We start from the raw sequence: 23,111 nt of genomic DNA, 5'->3' as shown, positions 1-23,111 counted from the left end.
TCTTCCGGAATGGATTACGTTCGAAAACTGAGGTACCTCTGTATGTAATGCCCTTCTCTATCTTTTTTTCTATGTTCTTTGTTTTAAAGTATATTTTATCTGCTTTAAGTGTTCCTACCCCAGCTTTCTTTTTGTTTTGTCTATTTACACGGAATTTTTCCATTTCTCACATTCAGTTTGTATGTACCCTCCAATTTGAAGTGAGTTTCTTATAGGCAGCATATAGATGGGTCATATTTTTTGATCCATGCAACCACCTTTCTTTTAAAGATTTTATTGGGGAAGGGGAACAGGACTTTATTGGGAAACAGTGTGTACTTCCAGGACTTTTTTTTCCAAGTCAAGTTGTTGTCCTTTCAGTCTTAATTGTGGAGGGCGCAGCTCAGTTCCAGGTCCAGTTGCCATTGATAGTTGCAGGGGACGTAGCCCACCATCCCTTGAGGGAGTTGAACCAGCAACCTTGTGGTTGAGAGGACGCGCTCCAACCAACTGAGCCATCCGGGAGGCAGCTCAACTCAAGGTGCCGTGTTCAATCTTAGTTGTAGGGGGCGGAGCCAACCTTCCCTTGCGGGACTCAAGGAATTGAACTGGCAACCTTGTGGTTGAGAGCCCACTGGCCCATGTGGGAATCGAACCAGCAGCCTTCGGAGTTAGGAGCATGGAACTCTAACCACCTGAGCCACCGGGCCGGCACCACCCAATAACTTTTTATTGGAGATTTAATCCATTTACATTTAAAGAATTATTGATAAGTATGTCTATATTGCCATTTGGTTAACTGTTTTTTGATTGTTTTTGTAGTTCTTTTGTTCCTTTCTCCTTTTGATCTCTTCCCTTGTTGTTTGCTGGTTTCTTTTGTGTTTTATTTGGGCTCCTTTCTCTTTAGCCATTGTAGGTTTTTGGTTTATATACGTGGTTTGTATAACCATTGTATATCTCTAGTAGTGTATTTTAAGCTGATAGGCATTTAAGAATGTATATATATTCTAAAAGGACATTTTTAATACTCCCTTCAATGCTTTATGTTTTTGATGCCATATTATTAGATCTTTAAATATATTGATGCAGTGATGTTTTAAACAAAGAAGGGAAGTGAGGAACACAAAGCTATTTTGTTTTGCTTTCTTTGGTTATTTCTACAAGAAAATTTTGGAATTATAAAAATATTCCACTCATAGTATTTCCTACTCAGATTACTGTGTATATGTAATTTAAAAAAATACTACTGAAAGAGAAATCAAATATGCATATCATGTGTCCTACAAATATAAGGTTTAAGATTCAAATGAAGTCACTGTGGGTATTTTAAAAAGAATCAATAACAAAAATCAGTTTAAGCTCTTCATAAGTGGAGAATCTACTTTTGTTACACAGCCCAAGCCCAATGATTAATACAAAAGGAAAATATAAAACCATGAATTCCAAAAGTCTTAAAATTATTGGTTTGATTTCAAAGCTATTTCCAAAGCAGTAGGGAAAAACAAATCACTAAAAATCAGAAATTTCAAAGCACCTTGGTCTATGCTCCAGGATTTATTCTAAATCTTTCATTATATTGTAAATTATTTCATTGGAATTTAAGTTAGATGTTTAAAAATCCTAAGCTCCTTAGAAGAATTTGTGCATTTTTTCTATTTTTTTATTGTAGATTTCCCCACCTTTTTTCATTTTTATAAATAAAAAACAGATAATGAGGTGCCTTGTGAATCTTACCCCTCTCAGCAACTTTAAGTTTAACCCCATCAGTTTTCCTGCAACCTAGTAAATTAAGAGAACATAAGAGGGACATCAAATAGTGTTGCTTTTAATTCCCCAGTTGAACATGTATAAATAACAACTCTAAATGAAAAAAAATCAAATTGGGTTATTTGAATGAAAAAATTTACATAACTTCTTACAACTACCTCTTACAAACACATAAGTTATACAGACAAATGGAAATTTTTATCAAAAAATTCCAGTGAATACAACTGTCAAAATCTCCACAGTGAACTATTTTAAATTTAATCCTGGACACCAGTCTAATTTAGGAAATAGTGTGTACCTAGGAGAGAAGGCCCTACAGGTTTGTTGGGAACTTAAACCTCAAACCCCACAGAAATTTTTCCTACATTCATAAGAGCTGAAGCAGCTCTGCACAGACTTCTCGTTACAATTAAAAGCAGCTCAAAATATGTTTAGTAAAGAAATGCAATTCGGATGGCACATTCACGCAGGTACATTTCTAAAAAAGACAGCATGCAATAAAGAGTACAAACAAAAGCTGCACAAAAGTATGACAAGAGTGAGAAGCACCAATATGTTCAATAAACATGTTCAATTTACCGTTTCTTCTTTCTTGTAAGAAATACGAAGCCACCGGAAAGTAGTGCTACGCCAACCACTAAAATAAACCAAAACACAAATGACATGTAACTGAAAACTAATTACCAGGATTCAAAATCTAACAGAAGAAATTAATGTTGGTTATATTTCCATGTTCAGAAAATATTATTTAAGCATGTACACATTCCATCTGGACTCTTCACTGTCTAAATGCAATTCCTTAGAATCACTTAAATGGCCCACAGTAACCCAAAGAAGAGTTTTAGTTTAATTTAGAGTTATTACCCAAAGCACATTTGGGGTGCAAACTCATATGATTTACCATCTTGGAAATATATGTATTACTTAGGATTTGTTACTAAACGGAAATACAGAATATAAAAGAATATACAATCACCAACACAAGGTGGTGTATCATATAAAGGTTAGGTGTTTCTAGACTAATATACTTAATTTCAAGCTATAAAAACTGCAGAAACTGAAAAATCATTAAATAATGCACTTCTTCACAAATTGATATTTTGATTGAAGTGGTATCCAAGTTTGGGATACTTACATGAAGAAATAACAATAGCAGCAATGGTTCCTCCACCTGAGAAAAAAATAAAACCAGTTTGAAGATGATTGAGCACATGTAAGTCTCCAGTGAGCAGATGCATTTTCACTTTGACCAGATCATTTATAAGCTACAGCAAGGGAAAAGTTTATCAACCCAGTTTAGTGAGATCACTAGTGCGTCCAGGTCACTTTGATCACTTTGAACCCTTCTGATTCCAGGCTTAGGGTTCAACACGGTTTTGTGCTGTAGCTTCCACACTAGGTTATTTAGTAAAGGTTATTATTAGAACAATTAGAATTTACTAGGTTAGAGGAAAGTCGTTTTAAAAATGTATCATATACCATTATAGTTGGTTTAGTTCAGTCCGCAGTCTATCATTTCTTACAATTTTATTACAAAATTAATTATATTTTTCGCCAAAAGTGGGTCTGTGGAATAAGTCATAATGAAGTCCTATTAATCTATTACATAGATGCAATCTGCAGAATCTTCACTAACAATACTTTATCTTATCATTGATCCTTCCTCATGCACCCCCACCCCCAAATTAAAACAGTCTTAATTACCAAGGAGATTCTAGGCATGCAAGTGAAACAGCAGGGCACATGGATAAAAATTATGCAAAGAAACTTAAACATGCGTTTTTTACACTTGATCTTAGCCAAAAGGCCAAGAAGCGATTAAACATGCATTTTTTAATATCCAGAGAGTGATAAATAATAATGCAAAATCTTAATTCTTGGAAATGTTTATCAGTAGTACCTCTGCTTCTAAACTGCCATTATTGTTATTTGATTTCTATAACTGAAGCATACAATGTCATGTTTACCTCTGCTCTTTTCCTTTCATAAAAAATTATCAAGTGTTTAACCTCTTAAGATGGAACCGGGTTTACTGGCACAAGAACAGTTTGATGACAGCATTCAGAGGGAAAACATAACAAGCCTAAGATGATTTTTATAAAAAAATTAACCTTATTAAACTAGTTTAAGTAAATAAGAGTAATATTTTCTTCATTTACTCATCAAGAAATATTTGTATTTCATTTAAATGTCACAACTATACTTCATCTTTTTCTTTAGCATATAGTGTGAACCCTGTGAGCCTACAGAAAATATGCTACACAAATTGTCATCACAAAATACTACCATCACATGGAAAGCAAGTTCTATAAATTTTAATCTACACATAATTGCAGCATTAGAGTTACCTAACCACACAAGGAATCCTAATTTGGGGGCATCTCTCAAAAGCTGTATTATCTAAATGTGATTATACATACTACGGCTTACATTTGTCATGGTATCTGCACTATTAAAATAAGTACAATGTCAATTATCATCCATTTGTGACAGGTTGTTTTTTCTCTAACTACAGATAATTGAAATATATTATTTCCAAGTAGAATGCTAACGTTTCATAATGCAGTCATTAATAATCAAAATAATACCTAAAACTTCAGATGGTGGTTCAGTGGGAGAGGGATGACCTGGAAAAATAATGGAAATAACTTTTAGAAAAAAGAAAGAAAATAATGAAGCTTAAAGACGTCTAAATTCATAAGTTTAGATTTTTTGCCTTTGTACAAAAACCCTTATAATTTCACTTTTCTTATATAAACTGTATTAATGCTCCTACTTAAAAGTAGTATCATAAAATATTGTAAATTTATATTCAATGTCATCAGAATTCTTCTTCCTGTCTAGTAACTTTTCCTATGACACTATTCTGTAGTACAGTAAGTTTACCAGTAGATTATTGTCAAAATTGGCCTAAGGATTGACCTTATTCTACTTAAAATTAAAAGATACAGGAGGCTTCATAAATGATTTATAAGTTGATCTGTAATAGAAGGAAACTTCCACATAATAAACTCCATTTATGAAAAGCTCATTGCTAACAGCACACTCGACGGTGAATGACTGAAAGTTTTCCCCTTAAAATCAGGAGCAAGACAGGATGCCTGAGTTTCCTACTTCTATTGAACATAATATTGGAAATTTTAGTTGAAGCAATTAGGCAAAGAAATTAAAAGCATCCAAATTGGGATAAAAGAACTAAAATGATCTCTGTTACAGATGACATGATCTTTTACATAGAAAACTCTAAAGATTATACACACAAACTTCTCTGAACTAATAAATGAATTCATCAAAGTTGTAGGCTACAAAATTGACACCCCAAAATCAGTTCTATTTCTATAAACTACAAATGAACAATCCAAGAAAATTAAGAAAACAATTCCATTTTCAACAGCATTAAAAATAATAAAACATTTAGGAATAAAATTAATCAAGGGGGTGAAAGGCTCCTATACTGGAAACCATGAAACAATGTTGAAAGAAATTGAAGATGACATAAATAAATGGAAAGACATCCTGTGCTCATGGACTGGAAGACTTAATTTTGTTAAAATGTTATACTGCACAAGGCAATCTACAGATTAAATACAACCCCTATCACCATCTTGAATATGCATTTTTCAGAAATAGAAAAATCCAACCTATAATTCATGTGAAATCCAAGGGATTAGGAAAAACCAAGACAATCTTAAAAAAAAAAAAAAGAGCAAAGTTAAGAGGACTCACCGTTGCTGATTTAAGAGCTTACTCAAAACTACAATCATCAAAACAGTGTGGTCCTTGCATAAAGATACACAGACCAATGGAATAGAATGCCCAGAAACAAAAACCTCACATATATGGTCAAATGAACACAAGGGTGCTAAGAACATTTCATGGGGAAAAGGGAGTCTTTGCAACAAAGGGTTCTTGGAAGAGTGGATATCCATATACAAAAGAATGTAGTTTCTTACCTTATAACATACAGAAAAATTAATTTAAAATGGATCAAAGAATGAAGCATAAGATCTAAAACTATAAAATTCTGAGAAGAAAACATAGAAGGCAAGCTTCATGATGTTGGATCTGACAATGATTTCTTGGATGTGACACCAGAAGCACAGGTAACAAAAGAAAAAATAGATAAATTGGACTTCATCAAAATTAAAAACCTGTTTATCAGAAAAAGGCAATTCACAGGGAAGAAACATCTGCACATCATATAAATGCTAAAGAACTAATATCCAAAATATATAATGAACTCCTAAAACTCAATAACAACAACAAAACACCCAAATCACTAATTGGCCAAAGACTTGAAGAGACATTTCTCCAAACACGATATACAAAACACCAATAAGCACACGTAAACATGACCTCTAGTCATTAGGAAATGCAAACAAAAACCATGATAAGACATCACCTCATATACATTAGGATGGTTAGTATCAAAAACAGAAAACAACAAGTGTAGGTGAACAGGTGGAGAAGTTGGAACCTTTGTGCATCGACAGTGGGAATGTAAAATGGTACAGGCACTGTGGAAGACAGTATGGCTGTTCCTCAAGAAAATAAACACAGAATTACCACATAGCCCAGCAATTCTACTCCTAGGGAGATACACTCCCAAATTTGAAAACAGGGACTCAAACAGCTACTCAAATGCCAATATTCAGAGAAGTATATTCAAAATAGCCAAAAGTTGGAAACAACCCAAGTGTCTATCAACAGATGAATGGATAACCAAACATATACAAACAATGAAATATTATTCAGCCATAAAAATAACACAATTCTGATTTTTGCTCCAAGGTGGATGAACGTTGAAAACATATTAAGTGAAATAAGTCAGAAGTGATTCCTGTTCTATGAGTGGAAGTACATATTGATGTATGTAGAATAGTCAAATTCATAGAGACAGAAAGTAGAATAGGTTCCCGGTGTGTTTGTGTGGAGAGATATTAGATAGTTATTGTTTAATGGATATAGTCATTTGAGATGAAAATTTCTGGAGATAGTAGTGATGGTTGCTTGAAAATGGGGACATACTAGATGCTGTTAGTACATGTACACTTAAAATGGTTAAATGGTAAAAAAAAAAAAGTTGATCTAGAAATACTACATTAATATTACTTTAATATTAACATTTACAAAAAGTGTTCTGCAAGATATTAAGGCATATCATAATACAACAGTGGAAAAAAAGCATGATTTGATGATGGCACAGGAATGTAGAGTTGAAAAGAACAGAAAGATGACTAAACTAAAATTTAAGATAAAAATTGCATTTCAAAACAGTTGGAGAGAAGACATATTCAACAAATAGGAGTAGGTAGAGTGGAAAGGAACCCTACCTCACTCCATATATCTTAAGAATTTCTGATGTACCAATAATTTTAAAGCAAAGAATGCAATTGGAAGACATGGTTGAAATGTTTATATAATTTCAGCATGGGGACAGCCTAAAGCTTTTACAAAACAGACACAACTCTCATAGCCATTAGGGAAAACATCGATACATCCAATTACCTATTAATGCAAAACTTCTGTATATATAAATGTCCACTAATAGAATAGTTAAATAAAATATGGTATCTATTAAAGTCATAATAAAAAAAGGATGGGAATAAATCGAAATACAACCCCAATCTAACAAAGTGTAAAAAGTAAGTTTTAGAAAAATATGAATAGAAAAAAGAAAACAAGACAAAACATGTAGACTTATCCATATTCTGTTCTGATGTACAGAAACAGATAAAGACACCTAAACTATTAAGTGATTAACTCACGTAATGGACTAGAGAAAAAAGAGACTTATCTTTTACTCTGTATACTTTTGTAATGTTTGAAATTTTATGAATTCATATTCACATATTATTTAGAGTTATGAAAAGCAATCTATATCCAACTGTATAAAAATTTTCGAAGAAAACTGACTACTAAAAATAAAGAGAGAAAAAAAAACCCTAGAAAAAATGATCACTTAAGGTTAAAAGGGCTGTAATTTATGTGTTTTGACAAATCAACAAGCATATTTTAGAAACCTAATAGAAAAATGAACAAAGGACATGAGTAAATAATGTAGACCAAAATAATTCAACTTCATCGATAACTAAAGAAATGCAAATTGATACATGATATCAGTTTTCACCCATCACTTATGAAGTTCTTAACAATATAAGTAGGGTGAAGAGCTACTGAACCTGGATGACTTGAAACTGGAGGTTGGGAAGTAGGCTTGACACCTAGAAAAATAAATTTGATACCATTCACCAGCTTTTATCAATCTGGTATTACGGATTTAATTTCAATTTTTTTTAAAAAGATTAGCCTTAATGAAAAACTCATATACTTCCTGAACTTTCCAATTCTACTTCTGGGAATTTAACCTAAATATTTATTTACAAAAGTACATAAGGATGTATGCATAACAATGTTCACTACAGTTTTGTTATTTTATAATGGAAACTCTAGGAGTTACCTAACAATAAATAGTAAAAAAATTGTTCACAATAAACATATGCATTTTTTAAAAGTACCATTGGAGCAGTAGCATACTATAGTACACCATCTCTATCCTTTCCTTTTCCCTTAGTATTTCTTGCACATTTTTTCATATCAGCACAATTAAGTCTACCTCATCACCATTATACGAGGTCTGCAATTAAGTTTGTGAACACATCCTAGAAAAAGTGCTACACACCTCATTGCTGAATATCACTACAGTTACCTTCGAAGGACTCCCCTTGGGAAGCTGTGCACTGACGCCAGTGCCTAGTCCACCCTTCAAAGCAATTTTAGAACTCTTTTTATGGAATGGCCATGAGAGCTATCATTGTATTACCCTTGATGTCCTGAATGTCATCAAAATGTCTTCCTTTCACTATTTCCTTTATCATTGGGTAAAGAAACAAGTCATTGGGGGCCAGATCAGGTGAGTAGGGAGGGTGTTCCAGTATAATTATTTGTTTACTGGCTAAAAACTCCCTCCCAGACAGTGCTGGGTGAGCTGATGCATTGTCGTGATGCAAGAGCCATGAATTGTTGGTGAAAAGCTCAGGTCGTCTAACTTTTTCACACACCCTTTTCAGCACTTCCAAATAATAAACTTGGTTAACTGTTTGCCCAGTTGGTACAAATTCATAATGAATAATCCCTCTGATATCAAAAAAGTTTAGCAACATCGTTGCAACAAGTTCGCAAACTTAATTGTCACACAACATCATATGTTGCTATTGATCCTTTAACTGATAATAAAACATGTTTTACAGAACCATGAAAAATTTTTCTATTTTTTAAAAAATCCTTGTAGTTTATAAATGTTTCTCACAATCAATTCACTCTTCTGTCTTTAAAATGTTACAGCTGTAAATCCATTATGAATTCTTATGGTCAACTCTTTCAAAAGAGCATATCAACAAACACAGTATCCCACAGCGCACAAACCCACTAGAACCATGTAAGTAAACATGGATGTGTTGATGAGTATGAAGTTCACCTGCAATCTTAATATAGCAGTCCACCAAAAAACCATCTCTTTACCCCCAAACCTCACAGCACTCAGCTAAGGTACTCAAGGTGATTACAAGGTACCAGGTATACACGAATTGGAAAAATGTGTTCTATTACCACATTAACGTGCATAATTCCCCTCAATCCTTTAAAATATTGGGACAACCAGAAATATACCAACAAATTAGAAGCCAGTAATTGAGATTTACTTGAGTGCAACACTCTCAGATGTAACAGGAAACTAAGCCCACAGAGAGGATGTTACTGGAGTAAGCAGAGCCTAACCAGAACCCTGAGTGAGGTCGGCCCAGGCTAATGCTCTTCCCACTATGCCTGTCTCTGGATTCTGCTTAAACCAAAGAGAAGTCAGGGATCGCAGCACTGAAATCAGGAGGACACTCCTCTCACCATATCAAAATGGTCTCTCAAGTCTTAAGCAGAGCAGTTGATCAACTGTCCATGTAACAAGTCCTCCATTTCACTTTAATAAATAAGGACTTTCCCTGCCTTTCAGTTGCTATGAAATTTAGTTTCAGTTGCCAAACAGAAATTCCCAGTAAAGACAAAAAGATAACTGTATGAGGTGGGGAGAGGTGGAGTTGGCAGAAATACCAGTCTTGTTCTGGAAGACAGTAATTTCCCAGTTCAGATTGGACTATATAAAAAGAACTAAACTGGTTACAGTCTGGGAAATGAAACACCGTCCTGGACCAGGAAGACATGTGTCAACAGATCACTTTTAAACTGAATTAAAATAGGAAAACTGGTGACACAAAAAAACATACATATTAGAAAACAAATGCCACAGACCTACCTTCCTCTTCTCTAATATTAATTCATGTGATACTGTAAGTCATTATGAGCTTCATTGAAGAGCCTCCTATATGCCAGACACTGTCTAAGTGCTTTAAATGCAACCAACTTAAACTTTAATATCATCCATTGAAAACCGCATTAAATCATTGTACATATAAATACATTTACAGTTATTATATAACTTAACACAGCTGTTTATATCTGAGGGCTACGGCAAATGATTTTAGAATCCCTCAGTATAATAATTAAAATGGCTATAAATATGTTCTTCCAACTTTCATTACTAAAAATGATGAATCAGTATAAATCATAAGATATTTAAAGAATTTTAAAAAATATCCACGGATTTGAATGATTTCAAAAAAATAAAAATAAAATCCTGTTCCCCTTCCCCAATTAAAAAAAAAATCACCAACAATTTAAAGAATTCTGAAAAATATAACTAGGAAGTTACTAAACCTGAGACACTGGAAGTTGTAGGTTGTGTACTGGTAGGAACAGACACTGGAAAACAAAATAACAGATTGGATCAAATACTTGGGAGTTATCACTGGCATTTTCACCAAGAATTTAAGAATTTTGAAAAATATAAGCATAGTGTTATTAAACCTGAATGACTCGAAGTTGGAGGTTTAGTACTGGGAGTGATCGACTCTGGAAAACAAAAAGAATTTAGACTAGTTCAACCACTTAGGATTATCACTTTCTTTTTACTTATATGAATTATGCCTTTCATGCTTGACTTAGATAAAAATAAAATTCTTCAGTTTGCTGAAAATTGTTTGCTACCTACCTTTACATATAAAAGCCAAACAAGAAGAATGTATATACCTGTGTGATGTACATAATGTGCTAACCCTACGAAAATATACAAAGTAACAAAAGCAGGATTCCTTGTGATTTTACATCTGTCATAGAAATGACGATACTCTGTATCATTTATATTTAAATCAAAGAAACGAAATAAAAAAACACACCCAGAGGAAAAAGACACCCTTTGTACCTTTAATACATTCTGGCATCTTAGGCTCCCACATATTGTCAGCTCCACAGATGATTGTGTCGTTGCCTTTAAGGTAATAACCCGGGTTGCATTCAAGTACAACCTTCGCTTTGTAGTAAAACTTTTTCCCAAATCCTGATACCAATTTTCCATTTTGGAGTGCTGGATACGGACATTTGACCACTGAAAAGTGGAGAAATTATACAATTAATAAAAAGCTGTTTTAACATAGGACAGAAAAAACTAGTGCAAAGTAGTAATTTCCAATGGAAACAAAGAGGCAAGGAATAGAACGCTGTATGTTAATTTCTTTCAAAAGACTTTATTTTGCATTTTATTCCAGGAGAACAGATCTAACAATCTTTTTGTACCTAGAACAGACTGCCATTACAGTGTATTGGTATCACTGCCCGATATAAATTCGGGGAAAGTTCAAAAGCAACTTTCAATATTCTTTTCAGCTCCAGAGATTTTTTTATCCCTTTCATGCTAATACTCATTAAAGTGCCCTGCTTTGTGAGAAAGGCAGGAAAAACTCCTGTTAGAAGATAATACTTGAGCTCAAATTTAAAAGTTGGAAAGAAGCTATCCATGCAAAGACAAAGTCCTTACGTAGCAACAACATACAGGAACTGGGATGTTCAAGAAACAGAAAGGCCAGTGGAGGTAGGACAGTGGAGGTTTAGGACAGGGAAGAAGGCTGAAAACGGTGGTTTAAGCCCTCACTGCTGAGCAGAGAACGGAAGCCTTACTCACTGAGACTGGCCGCCCCTTCCTATCTTCCCAGAGGTCAACCAGCCCCCACCTGCCCAGTGCTAGAAACGGAACAGTAGCAGTGTCAGATCAAAAGAAAAGAATATTTGCTGTTCTACTAACTGTGGACCACAGACACAGATTCGCAGCCCAACTAATACCGGCAAAGGGGAGGGAGCTGTGGAAGCAGGACCAGCTCACAACTCACCCCACTACTGACCCCATGTATCTGGGCGTTCCCTGAAGGAGTAAACAGAACTGCTAAAACATACGAGCTCTGAATCTGGTGCAGGAGAGCTTTGAACTTCAAAAGCTCTCCACATACCCACACAGACACTGCGCCCTGTGATCCAGGAGAACTATTAACAGAGGAGAAGCCCATCTCCCAGGGAATACCCCCATTGTGTGAGAAGCTGGAATAGTGTATAGAACACATAAAACTACCGTGTGAAAGAGAAAAAAAAGGCTGCAGTCGGAGAGAAAATAAAACATTCTACCAACAAGTACTGGAAAACAAAAGAAAGACCTCTTCCTATCAACCTGTTGCAGAAGCCACTCCTGTAGATGTCTAGGAAGAGAAATAATAAATCAGTAATCGCCATGAATAACCAAGGTAACAAGACAGCTCAGAAAGAAAGTGAAAAGTCTCCAGAAAAGGAACTTAAAGATAAGGAAATATATGACTTAAATGACAGAGAATTCAAGATTGCATTTCTGAAAAAACTCAACAAGATGCAAGAAAACACAGAAAGGCAATTTAATGAACTCAGAAATGCAATCAAAGAACAACATGACCATTTTACGAAATAGATTTAAATTTTAAAAAAGAACAAAATAGAATTTCTGGAGACGAAGAACTCAGTAAAAGAAGTTAAGAATGAAATAACCAGCTTAGGTAGTACAGTTGACCAGATGGAAGAAAGAATCAGTGACATCGAAGATAGAAACCTGGAAATTACACAGATGGAAGAAGAAAGACACTTGAGACTTAAAAGAAATGAAAGAACTCTACAAGAACTTTCTGACTCTGTCAGAAAGAGCAATATAAGAATAATGGGCATACCAGCAGGAGAAGAAAGACAGAAGGGAACAGAGAATATATTCAAACAAATTGTTGATGAGAACTTCCCAAACTTGTGGACAGAACTGGATCCTCGAATCCAAGAAGCAAATAGAACACCTAACTACCTCAATCCCAACAGGCCTTCTCCAAGGCACATTGTATTGAAGCTGTCTAAAATCAACGACAAAGAAAGAATCCTCAAGGCAGCCAGGGAAAAGAAGACGGTAACCTACAAAGGAAAGCCCATTAGATTATCATCAGATTTTTCAGCAGAAACTCTACAAGCCAGGAGGGAGTAGAATCAAATATTCAAACTATTGAAAAAGAGAAATTATGAGCCAAGAATAATATATCCAGCAAACATATCCTTTAGATATGAAGGAGGAATAAAGACATAAAGACCTACATATAGAGACATAAAGACCTCAAGACCAATAAAGACATAAAGACCTTTCCAGACATACAGAAGTTGAGAGAATTTTCTAATACACGACCTGCACTACAAGAAATACTAAAGGAGGCTATTTGACCACCATCAACAGGGACAATTTGTGGCAACATAAAAAGGGGGAGCGTAAAGGCCTGAACCGGAATATGGGAATGGAGAAAGTAAGAGTCTTGAAGAAAATGGACTACTCTGAATATCAAACCTTCTTTTACATAAACTTAAGGGTAACCACTCAAAAAAAATCCAGAACTGAAATATATACTGTAATAAAAGAAGAAACAGAAGGAAACATCATAGAATACCACCACACAGAAATAATAGACAACAACAAAAAGGCAAAGGAACAATGGAGACACAGCCTTACCAGAAAACTAAAGATAGAATGACAGGAAATCCTCACATATCAATAATCACACTAAATGTAAATGGACTGAACTCACCAATAAAAAGGCACAGAGTAGCAGATTGGATCAAAAAACTAAACCCAACCATATGCTCTCTCCAAGAGACACATCTCAGCTACAAGGACAATCGTAGACTCAAAGTGAAAGGGTAGAAATTGACACTCCAAGCAAATGGTACCCAGAGAAAATCAGGTGTAGCCATAATGATATCAGATGAAACAGACTTCAGGGTGAAAAAGATAACAAGAGACAAAGATGGACATTTCATAATGGTAAAGGGGACTATACAACAAGAAGACATACAGTCATCAATATTTACGCCCCCATTCAGGGAGCACCGAAATATACCAAACAACTACTAACAGAACAAAAGGGAGAAATTGACCGAAACACAATTATACTAGGGGACTTAAATACATCATTGACAGCTATGGATAGAACATCCAAACAGAAAATAAATAACAAAATAGCAGCCCTAAATGACACGTTAGATGAAATGGACATAATTGACATATATAGAGCACTTCATCCTAAAATGTCAGACTATACATTCTTTTCTAGTGTACATGGAACATTTTCAAAGATAGACCATATATTGGGGCATAAAATCAGCCTCAGCAAATTTAAGAAGATTGAAATCATAGCAAGCACATTCTCTGATCAAACGGCTTTGAAAGTGGATATCAAGTGCAAAAAGAAAGCAGGAAAAGACACAAATACATGGAGATTAAACAACATACCTTTAAAGAACGACTGGGTCAAAGAAGAACTTAGAGGAGAGATCAAAAGATGCATAGAAACAAATGACAATGAAAATACATCCTACCAAAATTTTTGGGATGCCGCGAAAGCAGTTTTAAGAGGGAAATTTATATCATTACAGGCCTATCTCAAGAAATAAGAAAAATCCCAAATAAATGCCTCATGTTATACCTTAAAGATCTAGAAAAAGAAGTGAAACCCAAGGTCAGCAGGAAGTAACAAAGGAAGTAACAAAAATCAGCGCAGAACTAAATAAAATAGAGAACAAAAAAGACAACAGAAAAAATTAATGTGACAAAGAGCTGGTTCTTTGAAAAGATTAACAAAATTGACAAATCCTTGGCTAGACTCACTAAGATAAAAAGAGAAAAGACACTAATTAACAAAATCAGAAAAAAAAAGGGGAAGTTATCGAGGACACCAGAGAAATACAAAGGATCATCCAAGAATACTATGTAGGACTGTATGCCACCGGATTCAATAACCTAGAAGAGATGGGCAAGTTCTTTAGAAACATATAGAATTCCAAGGCTAAACCATGAAGAACTGGAAAATCTAAACAGACCAATCACCAGTAACGAAATAGAATCAGTCATCCAAAACCTTCCCAAAAGCAAAAGTCCGGGGCCAGATGGCTTCACAAGTGAATTCTACCAAACCTTCAAAGAGGATCTAATACCAATCCTGCTCAAACTCTTCCAAAAAATTGAAGAAGAGACAGTACTCCCTAACTCATTTTATGAGGCCAACATTACCCTGATACCAAAACCTGGTAGGACAACAGAAAAAAAAAGAAAACTACAGACCAGTATGTCTGATGAATACAGGTGCAAAAATCATAAACAAAATTCTAGCAAATCGAATACAACAATGCATTAAAAAGATCATTCATCACGACCAAGTGGGATTCATCCCTTGGGCACAAGGATGGTTCAACATCTGCAAATCCATCAATGTGATACATCACATAAACAAAATAAAGGACAAAAATTGTATGATTATATCAATTCATGCAGAAAAAGCAATTGACAAGATACAACATCCATTTATGATTGAAACACTTAATAAAATAGGTATAGAAGGAAAATACCTTAACATAATAAACGCCATATATGACAAGCCCTCAGCTAATCTCATAATTAACGGTGAAAAACTGAAGCCCTTTGCTCTCCGTTCCGGAACACGACAGCGCTGTCCCCTATCACCTCTGCTTTTCAACATCGTCCTTGCCAGAGCAATCAAGCAAGAGAAATAAAAGGCGTCCAAATTGGGAATGAAGAAGTGAAATTATCACTCTTTGCAGATGACATGATGCTATATATAGAAAACCCTAAAGACTCCACCAAAATGCCATTAGAAACAATCAACGAATACAGTAAAGTTGTTGGCTACAAAATCAACGTACAAAAGTCCACTGCATTCCTATATACTAACAATGAAATTTCAGAAAAAGAAATACAAAAAACAATTCCTTTTGCAATTGCAGCAAAAATAATAAAATACCTAGGAATAAACTTAACCAAGGATGTGAAGGACCTATATGCTGAAAACTATAAGACATTTTTGAAAGAAACTGAAGAAGATACAAAGAAAGGGAAAGATATTCTGTGCTCATGGATTGGAAGAATCAACATAGTTAAAATGGCCATATTACCCAAAGCAATATAAGGATTTAATGCAATCCCCATCAAAATCCCAATGGCACTTTTTAAAGAAAAGAAGAAAAAATCATCAGATTTGTTTGGAACCACAAAAGACCCCGAATAGCCAAAGCAATCTTAAGAAAAAACAATAAAACTGGAGGTATCACACTCCCTGACTTTACCTTGTACTACAGGGCTACAATAATCAAAACAGCATGTTATTGGCAGAAAAACAGACACATAGACCAATGGAATAGAATTGAGAAACCAGAAATAAAACCACAGAAATATGGACAGATGATTTTTGACAAAGAGGCTAAAAACATACAATGGAGGAAAGACAGCCTCTTAAATAAATGGTGCTGGGAGAATTGGATAGCCATGTGCAAAAGAATGAAACTGGACTGCTATCTGTCACCATGAACCAAAATTAATTCAAAATGGATCAGACTTAAGCATAAGACCTGACACAATAAACTGCACAGAAGAAAACATAGGTACTAAACTTATGGACCTTGGGTTCAAAGAGCATTTTATGAATTTGACTCCAAAGGCAATGGAAGTAAAAGCTAAAATAAATGAATGGGACTATATGAAACTTAAAAGCTTCTGCACAGCAAAAGAAACCATCGACAAAATAAAGAGGCAACCAACTGAATGGGAGAAGATTTTTGCAAACAGGGCCTCTGATAAGGGGCTAATATCCAAATCATACAAGGAACTCATGAATCTCAACAACAACAAAACAAACAACCAATTGAAAAAATGGGCAGAGGACCTGAAGAGACATTTCTCCAAAGAGGAAATACAAATGGCAAATAGACATATGAAAAAATGCTCAACATCACCAACCATCAGAGAAATGCAAATAAAAACCACAATGAGATATCACCTCACCCCAGTCAGAATGGCTATCATCAACAAGACAAATAGTAACAAGTGTTGGAGAAGCTGTGGAGTAAAAGGAACCCTCATGGACTGTTGGTGGGAATGCAGACTGGTGCAGCCGTTATGGAAGGCAGTGTGGAGGTTCCTCAAAAAATTACAAATAGAATTACCGTATGACCTAACAATCCCTCTCCTGGGTATCTACCCAAAAAATCTGAAAACAATTACACATAAAGACACGTGTGCTCCAATGTTCATTGTAGCTTTGTTTACAGTGGCCAAGACATGGAAACAACCAAAATGTCCTTCGATAGATGAATGGATAAAGTTGTGGTATATATACACAATGGAATACTATTCAGTGGTAAGAAAAGATGATATAGGTACATTTGTGACAACATGGATGGATCATGAGAGTATAATGCTAAGCGAAATAAGTCAGACAGAAAAAGCAGAGAACCCTATGATTTCACTGATAAGTGGTATATAAACCAAAAACAAGACAAACAAATGAGAAACAAAAACTCATAGACACAGACAATAGTTTAGTGGCTACCAGAGGGTAGGGAGGTGGGGGGAGGGAGATGAGGGTAAGGGGGATCAAATATATGGTGATGGAAGGAGAACTGACTCTGGGTGGTGAACACACATTGGGATTTATAGATGATGTAATACAGAATTGTACACCTGAAATTATGTAATTTCATTAACAATTGTCACCCCAATAAATAAATTAAAAAAAAAAAAGAAAAATAAAAAATCAAACATTTCTCCTTGACAGAGATTTCTAGGTTGTGTTTTCCTCTCCGTACTTTAGTAGATATTACTGTCTTCTAGTCTCCATAGTTCCTTAAGAGAAGTCATCTGTCATTCTTAGAGGAAAGGGGCAATGCGATTTTTCCCCTTTCTCATTAGCTGCTTTTCCTTTCACCTTTTGTTTTCAGAAGTTCAACCATGATATGTTTAGTGTAGTGGGGAATTCTTGGTAATTTTTTGAAATTTATTTACCTTGTTAGGTTCACTGAATATCTTGGACTTGTTCGGTTGTTTTGGATCAAAAGTGGATAATTGCAGACAAACATTTATTCAAACAATTGTCAATACTGTTGTTTTTCCTATCTTTCAGAAACTCCATTAACTTATATGTTTGACTGCTTGCTACTCTTCCCCAGGTCGGTAAGTCTCTTTCCCTCTCTTTTCAAAAAATATTTCTATCAAATTATGTTAGATACTACTGTCCTCACTTTGGGTTCACTGATTTATTGTCTGTTGTGCTAAACTGCTGTTTATCATACTAATGATTTTAAGTTAGATTTGATGGACATAATTTATATATGAGCCCTGACAATTAAGTTCATGAACTCATCCTAGAAAAAGTATTACACACCTCATTGCTGAATATCACTATGGTCACCTTCGAAGTACTCCCCTTGGAAAGCTATGTACCAAAGCCAGTGCCCAGTCCACACTTCAAAGCAATTTTGGAACTCTTTTTCTGGACTGGCTATCAGAACTGACGTCGAATTATCCTTTATGTCCTGAGTTTCATCAAAATGCCCTCCTTTCAATACACCCATTATCTTCGGGTAAAGAAAGAAGTCTTTGGGGGCTAGATCAGGTGAATAGAGAGGGTGTTCCAATACAGTTATTTGTTTACTGGCTAAAAACTCACTCAGAGACAATGCTGTGTGAGCTGGTGCACTGTTCTTATGCAAGTGCTCCTTCGGGACCATTTTTGCACACACCTTTCTCTTGCTAAGATTTTCAGTTAAAATATTCCTGTTTCTCTATTGATGTTTACTTGGTCTGCTATGCTTCTCACGGTTAGCTGATGATTTTGACTCACAATTCGATGAATTTTTCCAATGTTTTTGTCAGTTCTGCTCGTTACTGGCCGCCCTGACTTCTCTTCATCAGTGTCGCGTTCTCTCCCCTCAAGAAAAAAATGTTTCATCCATTTCTACACTGCCGTTTTCTTCATTGCACCGTTCGCATAAACTTGGACTAACATGTTCCTGATTTCACTTTCACTCTTGCTAATTTTAACAAGAAATGTAATGTTTGTTCGTTGCTCTTATTCAAGCTCAGACATTCTGGAGACAGCACACAAAAACACGCAACAACAATAACAAACGCCACTCAGCAAGACACTGCAAAACGTCAACATGAACACAGGTGTGAGACACTGATACACCAAGGTTATGAAACCTTACCAAGCTGCTCATACAGTCCTGCCCAGATAAGCACACGGTGGCAAGTTCGCGAAGTCAGTTGTCAGACCTCTTTGGGTTATTGAGTCACTTTTCATACAACTTTTTTTGCTCGTTTTTTTAAAATGTGGTGTTTTCTTATTATTTGTTTTGCAGTTCTTTAAATATCTTTACATATCATAGGTATGTGCTTTACAAATGTTTTCTCCCAGTTTACAACTCATTTTTCATTCTTATAACTGTTGCACGAGAACTCACCCTTTTAAGAGTACGGCTTTATGAGTTTTGATAAATGCAAATACTAATCATGTAATTACCACCACAATAAAGACATAGAAAAGTTCCATTACCTGTAACATTTCCTCCGGCCACTTTGTAATCAACCTTCCCCACCACCCCAACCACCCAATCATTTGATCTGTTTTCATCTCTATAATGTAGTTTTTCCAGAATGTCATAATGGGATCATGGCCTCTGCATATGGCTTATTTCACTTAGCATAATGCATTTGAGATTCATTCCTATCGTTGCATGGATTAGAAGCTCACTCCTTTTTACTGTAGAGTATTATTCCATTGTATGGATGTACTATGGTTGTGCACCCATTCACCATTAAAGGACATGTGGATGTCTCCAATGTGGGGTGGTTATAAATAACTCTGCTATGAATATTCTCATACATGGTTCTATGTGAACACGGTTTCATTCTACTTGGGTTGCAGTTCTATTGTATGTTTAACTTTTCAAGAAATCACTAAACAGTGTTCTTGAATGGATATACCACTTTGCATTCTTAACAGTAATTTATGAGAGTTCCCATTGCTCCATATCTTTGACAGTAATGATATTAAGGATTTCATTTTCAGTTTTAGCCATTCTAACGTGTTTAATTGTAAAACTATATTGCCTGATTTAATAATTGTGGTTTTAAATTACATTTTTATGACTACTAATGCTATTGAGTAACTTTTCATGTATTTTTTTGATAACCATTAACATCTCTGAGTTATTGAGTAACTTTTCATAGAACTTTTTTGCTCATTTTTTAAAAATGGCATGTTTTATTATTTGTTTTGAGAGTTCTCTATATATCTTTACATATCATAGATATGTGCTTTGCAAATATTTTCTCCCAGTCTATGACTCATTGTTTTCATTATTATAACTGTTTTATGAGAGCAGAACTTTTGAGTTTTTAAGAAGTCCCATTTATTCACTTTTTTTCTTTAAAGGAGCATTCTTTTAGGATTGTATTTAAGAAACTTTTGTCTAGATCACAAATATCTTCTATATTTTTATATAAGTTTTATATTTTTAGGTTTTTTTCTTTAAGTATATAATGCTTTGAGTAAATGTTCATGGTGTTAACGTGGATTGAGGCCTTTTATTTATTTTTTTAACACAGATATCAAATTGTGCCTGTTCTTTACCATTTTTCTACTGGATTCTTTGTACATCTGCAATGAAATGAACTGGAAACATTTGAAAGGGTCTGTTCTGGACTCTATGCTATTCTATTGTTCTCTAAGACCATCCTTTCACCAATATCACGCTGTGTTGATTACATGCTTATGTTTTATAATAAATCTTGACACTAACTAGAATGAGTGCTCCAATTTTTTCAAAATTTTTACTATTATACTTCTTTTGTCTTTTCATATACATTTTAGAATCAGTTCATCAATTTATACAAAAAGTTCTACTGGGATTTTATTGAGATTGTGCTGAAATTATAGATCAATTATGGAAATTCACATCTTTATTATAATTCAGTCTTGCAATCCATGACCACTGAATTTCTCTCTACTAAGGTCTTCTTTAATGTCTTTTATAAATGTTTAGTTATTTTTAAAACTCAAAAGGTACACGTTATGAAATTTATTTTCAAATATTATATGTAGTTTGGAGCTTTTGTAAATATTACTTAAAAATTTCAGTTTCTAATAGTTTACTACTAATAGTATATAGACATGCAATTGATTGCTGTACATTGATGCTGTGTTTGCAATCTGGTTAAAACTTCAGTCTTTCAAATTTTCTATTGAGACAATCATGTCATAGTGACTATAGCCTACTTAATTTCTTTCTCTCCAATACATATGCCTATTTCTATTTCTTGCCTTATTGTGACAGGGCAGTGAGAGTAGACATCCTTGTCTTGTTCCTACGTTAGAGGGAAATGAAACAGTCATCTACCAATAAGTGAAATGTTAGCTATGGGATTTTTGTAGGAGTCATTTATCAGGACAGATAGTTCCCTTCTATTCTTAGTCTCTGAGAAGTTTTATAACGAAACGATGAGAATTCTGCCAAATGCCTTTTTCCCCCATATGAATTCTGCCAAATGCTTTTTTACCCCGTATGTATTAAGATGATCCTGCATTTTTTCCTTCTTTATAGCCTCTTTATATGGTAAATTACACTGATCTGTTTTTTAATTTGAATCAACCTTCCATTCAAGGAATACATTCCACTTGATTATGACATATTCTTATTTTTACACATGCAGGGATTTGATTTGTTAATGTTTTGGAAAGAAGTTTTGGTTCTATGTTCATTATGGATATTATTCATAATTTTCCTGAAATATTGCTGTCTGGTTTTGATATCAGGGCAATGTTGTCTTCATGAGATGAGGTGAAGAGTATCCTCCTCTTTTGTAATTTCCTGGCGAGTTTGTGTAGAGCTGCTATTATTTACTCCTGAAATGTTTGGTAATTAGCCCAGGAAGAACAGTTCTTTTAGTGAGAAGGTTTAAGTTGTCAAATTTATTGGCATAAAGTTTTTCCTGCTATTCTCTTATTAGCCTTTAAATGTCTGCAGGACATTTAGTGATGTCCTCTTTTTCAATCTTGATATTGGTAATTAAAACTTTTTTTTTCTTGTCAGAGTCTTTATATGTTAAAACATTTTATTGATGTTGTCCAAGAACTACAGGTAGGTTTCATTAATTCTCTCTACCTTTTCCATTTCGTTGATTTCTATCTTTATAATTTCCTTCTGTTTCCTTGTTTGGGGTACAATTTCCTCTTCTTTATTAGTTTCATAAAGTAGAAGCTTAAATGACTTATTTCAGACACTTCCCCCTTTTCCATAGTATAGTATTTCATGCTATTAGTATCCTCCTACACAATGCTGTTCCTCCACCCCACAAATTTTGATACGATGTATTTTTATTTTTATTCAATTAAAAACACTAATTTTTCTTGTGACTTTTTTGATTCATGGGTTAGTTAGAAATATCTTGCATAATTTTCATATATTTGGGGATTTTATAGATATCTTTATTTTGATTTCTACATTCATTTCACTGTGATCAGATCATGTATAGAACGTTCCATTCGCAGTTGACAAGAGTGTTTTGGTATTTAGTGGTTTCTTTTTTTTGAGAGTCAAATGTGAAATATTATTATTAAATGTCAACTCAAACTGAAAAAATTAATATTTAATAGGAAAAAGAGTCAACCTCCAGTGCCTCCATGTTTTAAATCACACTCTAAGACCTTTAAAATTCTTTTTAAAGTACAGCAGTACCTCGGTTTTCGAACGTCTCCGTTGACGAACATTTCAGCTTACAAACGCCATAAACCCGGAAGTAAATGCTTCGGTTTTCAAACATGCCTCGAAAGTCGAACATGTCACATGGCTTCCTCTGAGTGCAAGATCCTGAGGATTAGCTCTCAGCTGTTTTCGAACGTTTCACAACTCTAACGGTCTTCCAGAATGGATTACGTTAGAAAACCAAGGTACCACTGTACAGGCGTATGTAGGAGATATTGAGGGTTTGCTCTCAAACCACAGAAATAAAATGAGTATCAAAATAAAGCAAGGCATAATCTTTTTGCTAGTGAGAGTCTTCCCTTCAATTTTTAAACAATGCAGTA

At 34.6% G+C, this 23,111-nt stretch overlaps 1 protein-coding gene across 1 annotated transcript in view; it reads right to left on the bottom strand.

The window, feature by feature from the left end:
- Window positions 1-2,831: 2,831 nt before the first annotated feature.
- The window catches only part of LOC308487796 (membrane cofactor protein-like), a gene marked incomplete at both ends in the record, with an annotated part of 39,321 nt that continues 19,041 nt past the window's right edge, over window positions 2,832-23,111 (bottom strand). The window contains 6 exon segments of the mRNA XM_081026510.1: window positions 2,832-2,917; window positions 4,335-4,373; window positions 7,929-7,970; window positions 10,513-10,557; window positions 10,663-10,707; window positions 11,057-11,239. Coding sequence (XP_080882636.1) covers window positions 2,832-2,917; window positions 4,335-4,373; window positions 7,929-7,970; window positions 10,513-10,557; window positions 10,663-10,707; window positions 11,057-11,239 — 440 coding nt within the window.

This window comes from Rhinolophus hipposideros, assembly GCF_964194185.1.
Source record: "Rhinolophus hipposideros genome assembly, chromosome: 19".
NCBI classification, from domain to species: domain Eukaryota; kingdom Metazoa; phylum Chordata; class Mammalia; order Chiroptera; family Rhinolophidae; genus Rhinolophus; species Rhinolophus hipposideros.
The sequence above is the reverse complement of the archived record's forward strand: the minus strand, read 5'-3'. Positions and strand labels throughout refer to the sequence as shown.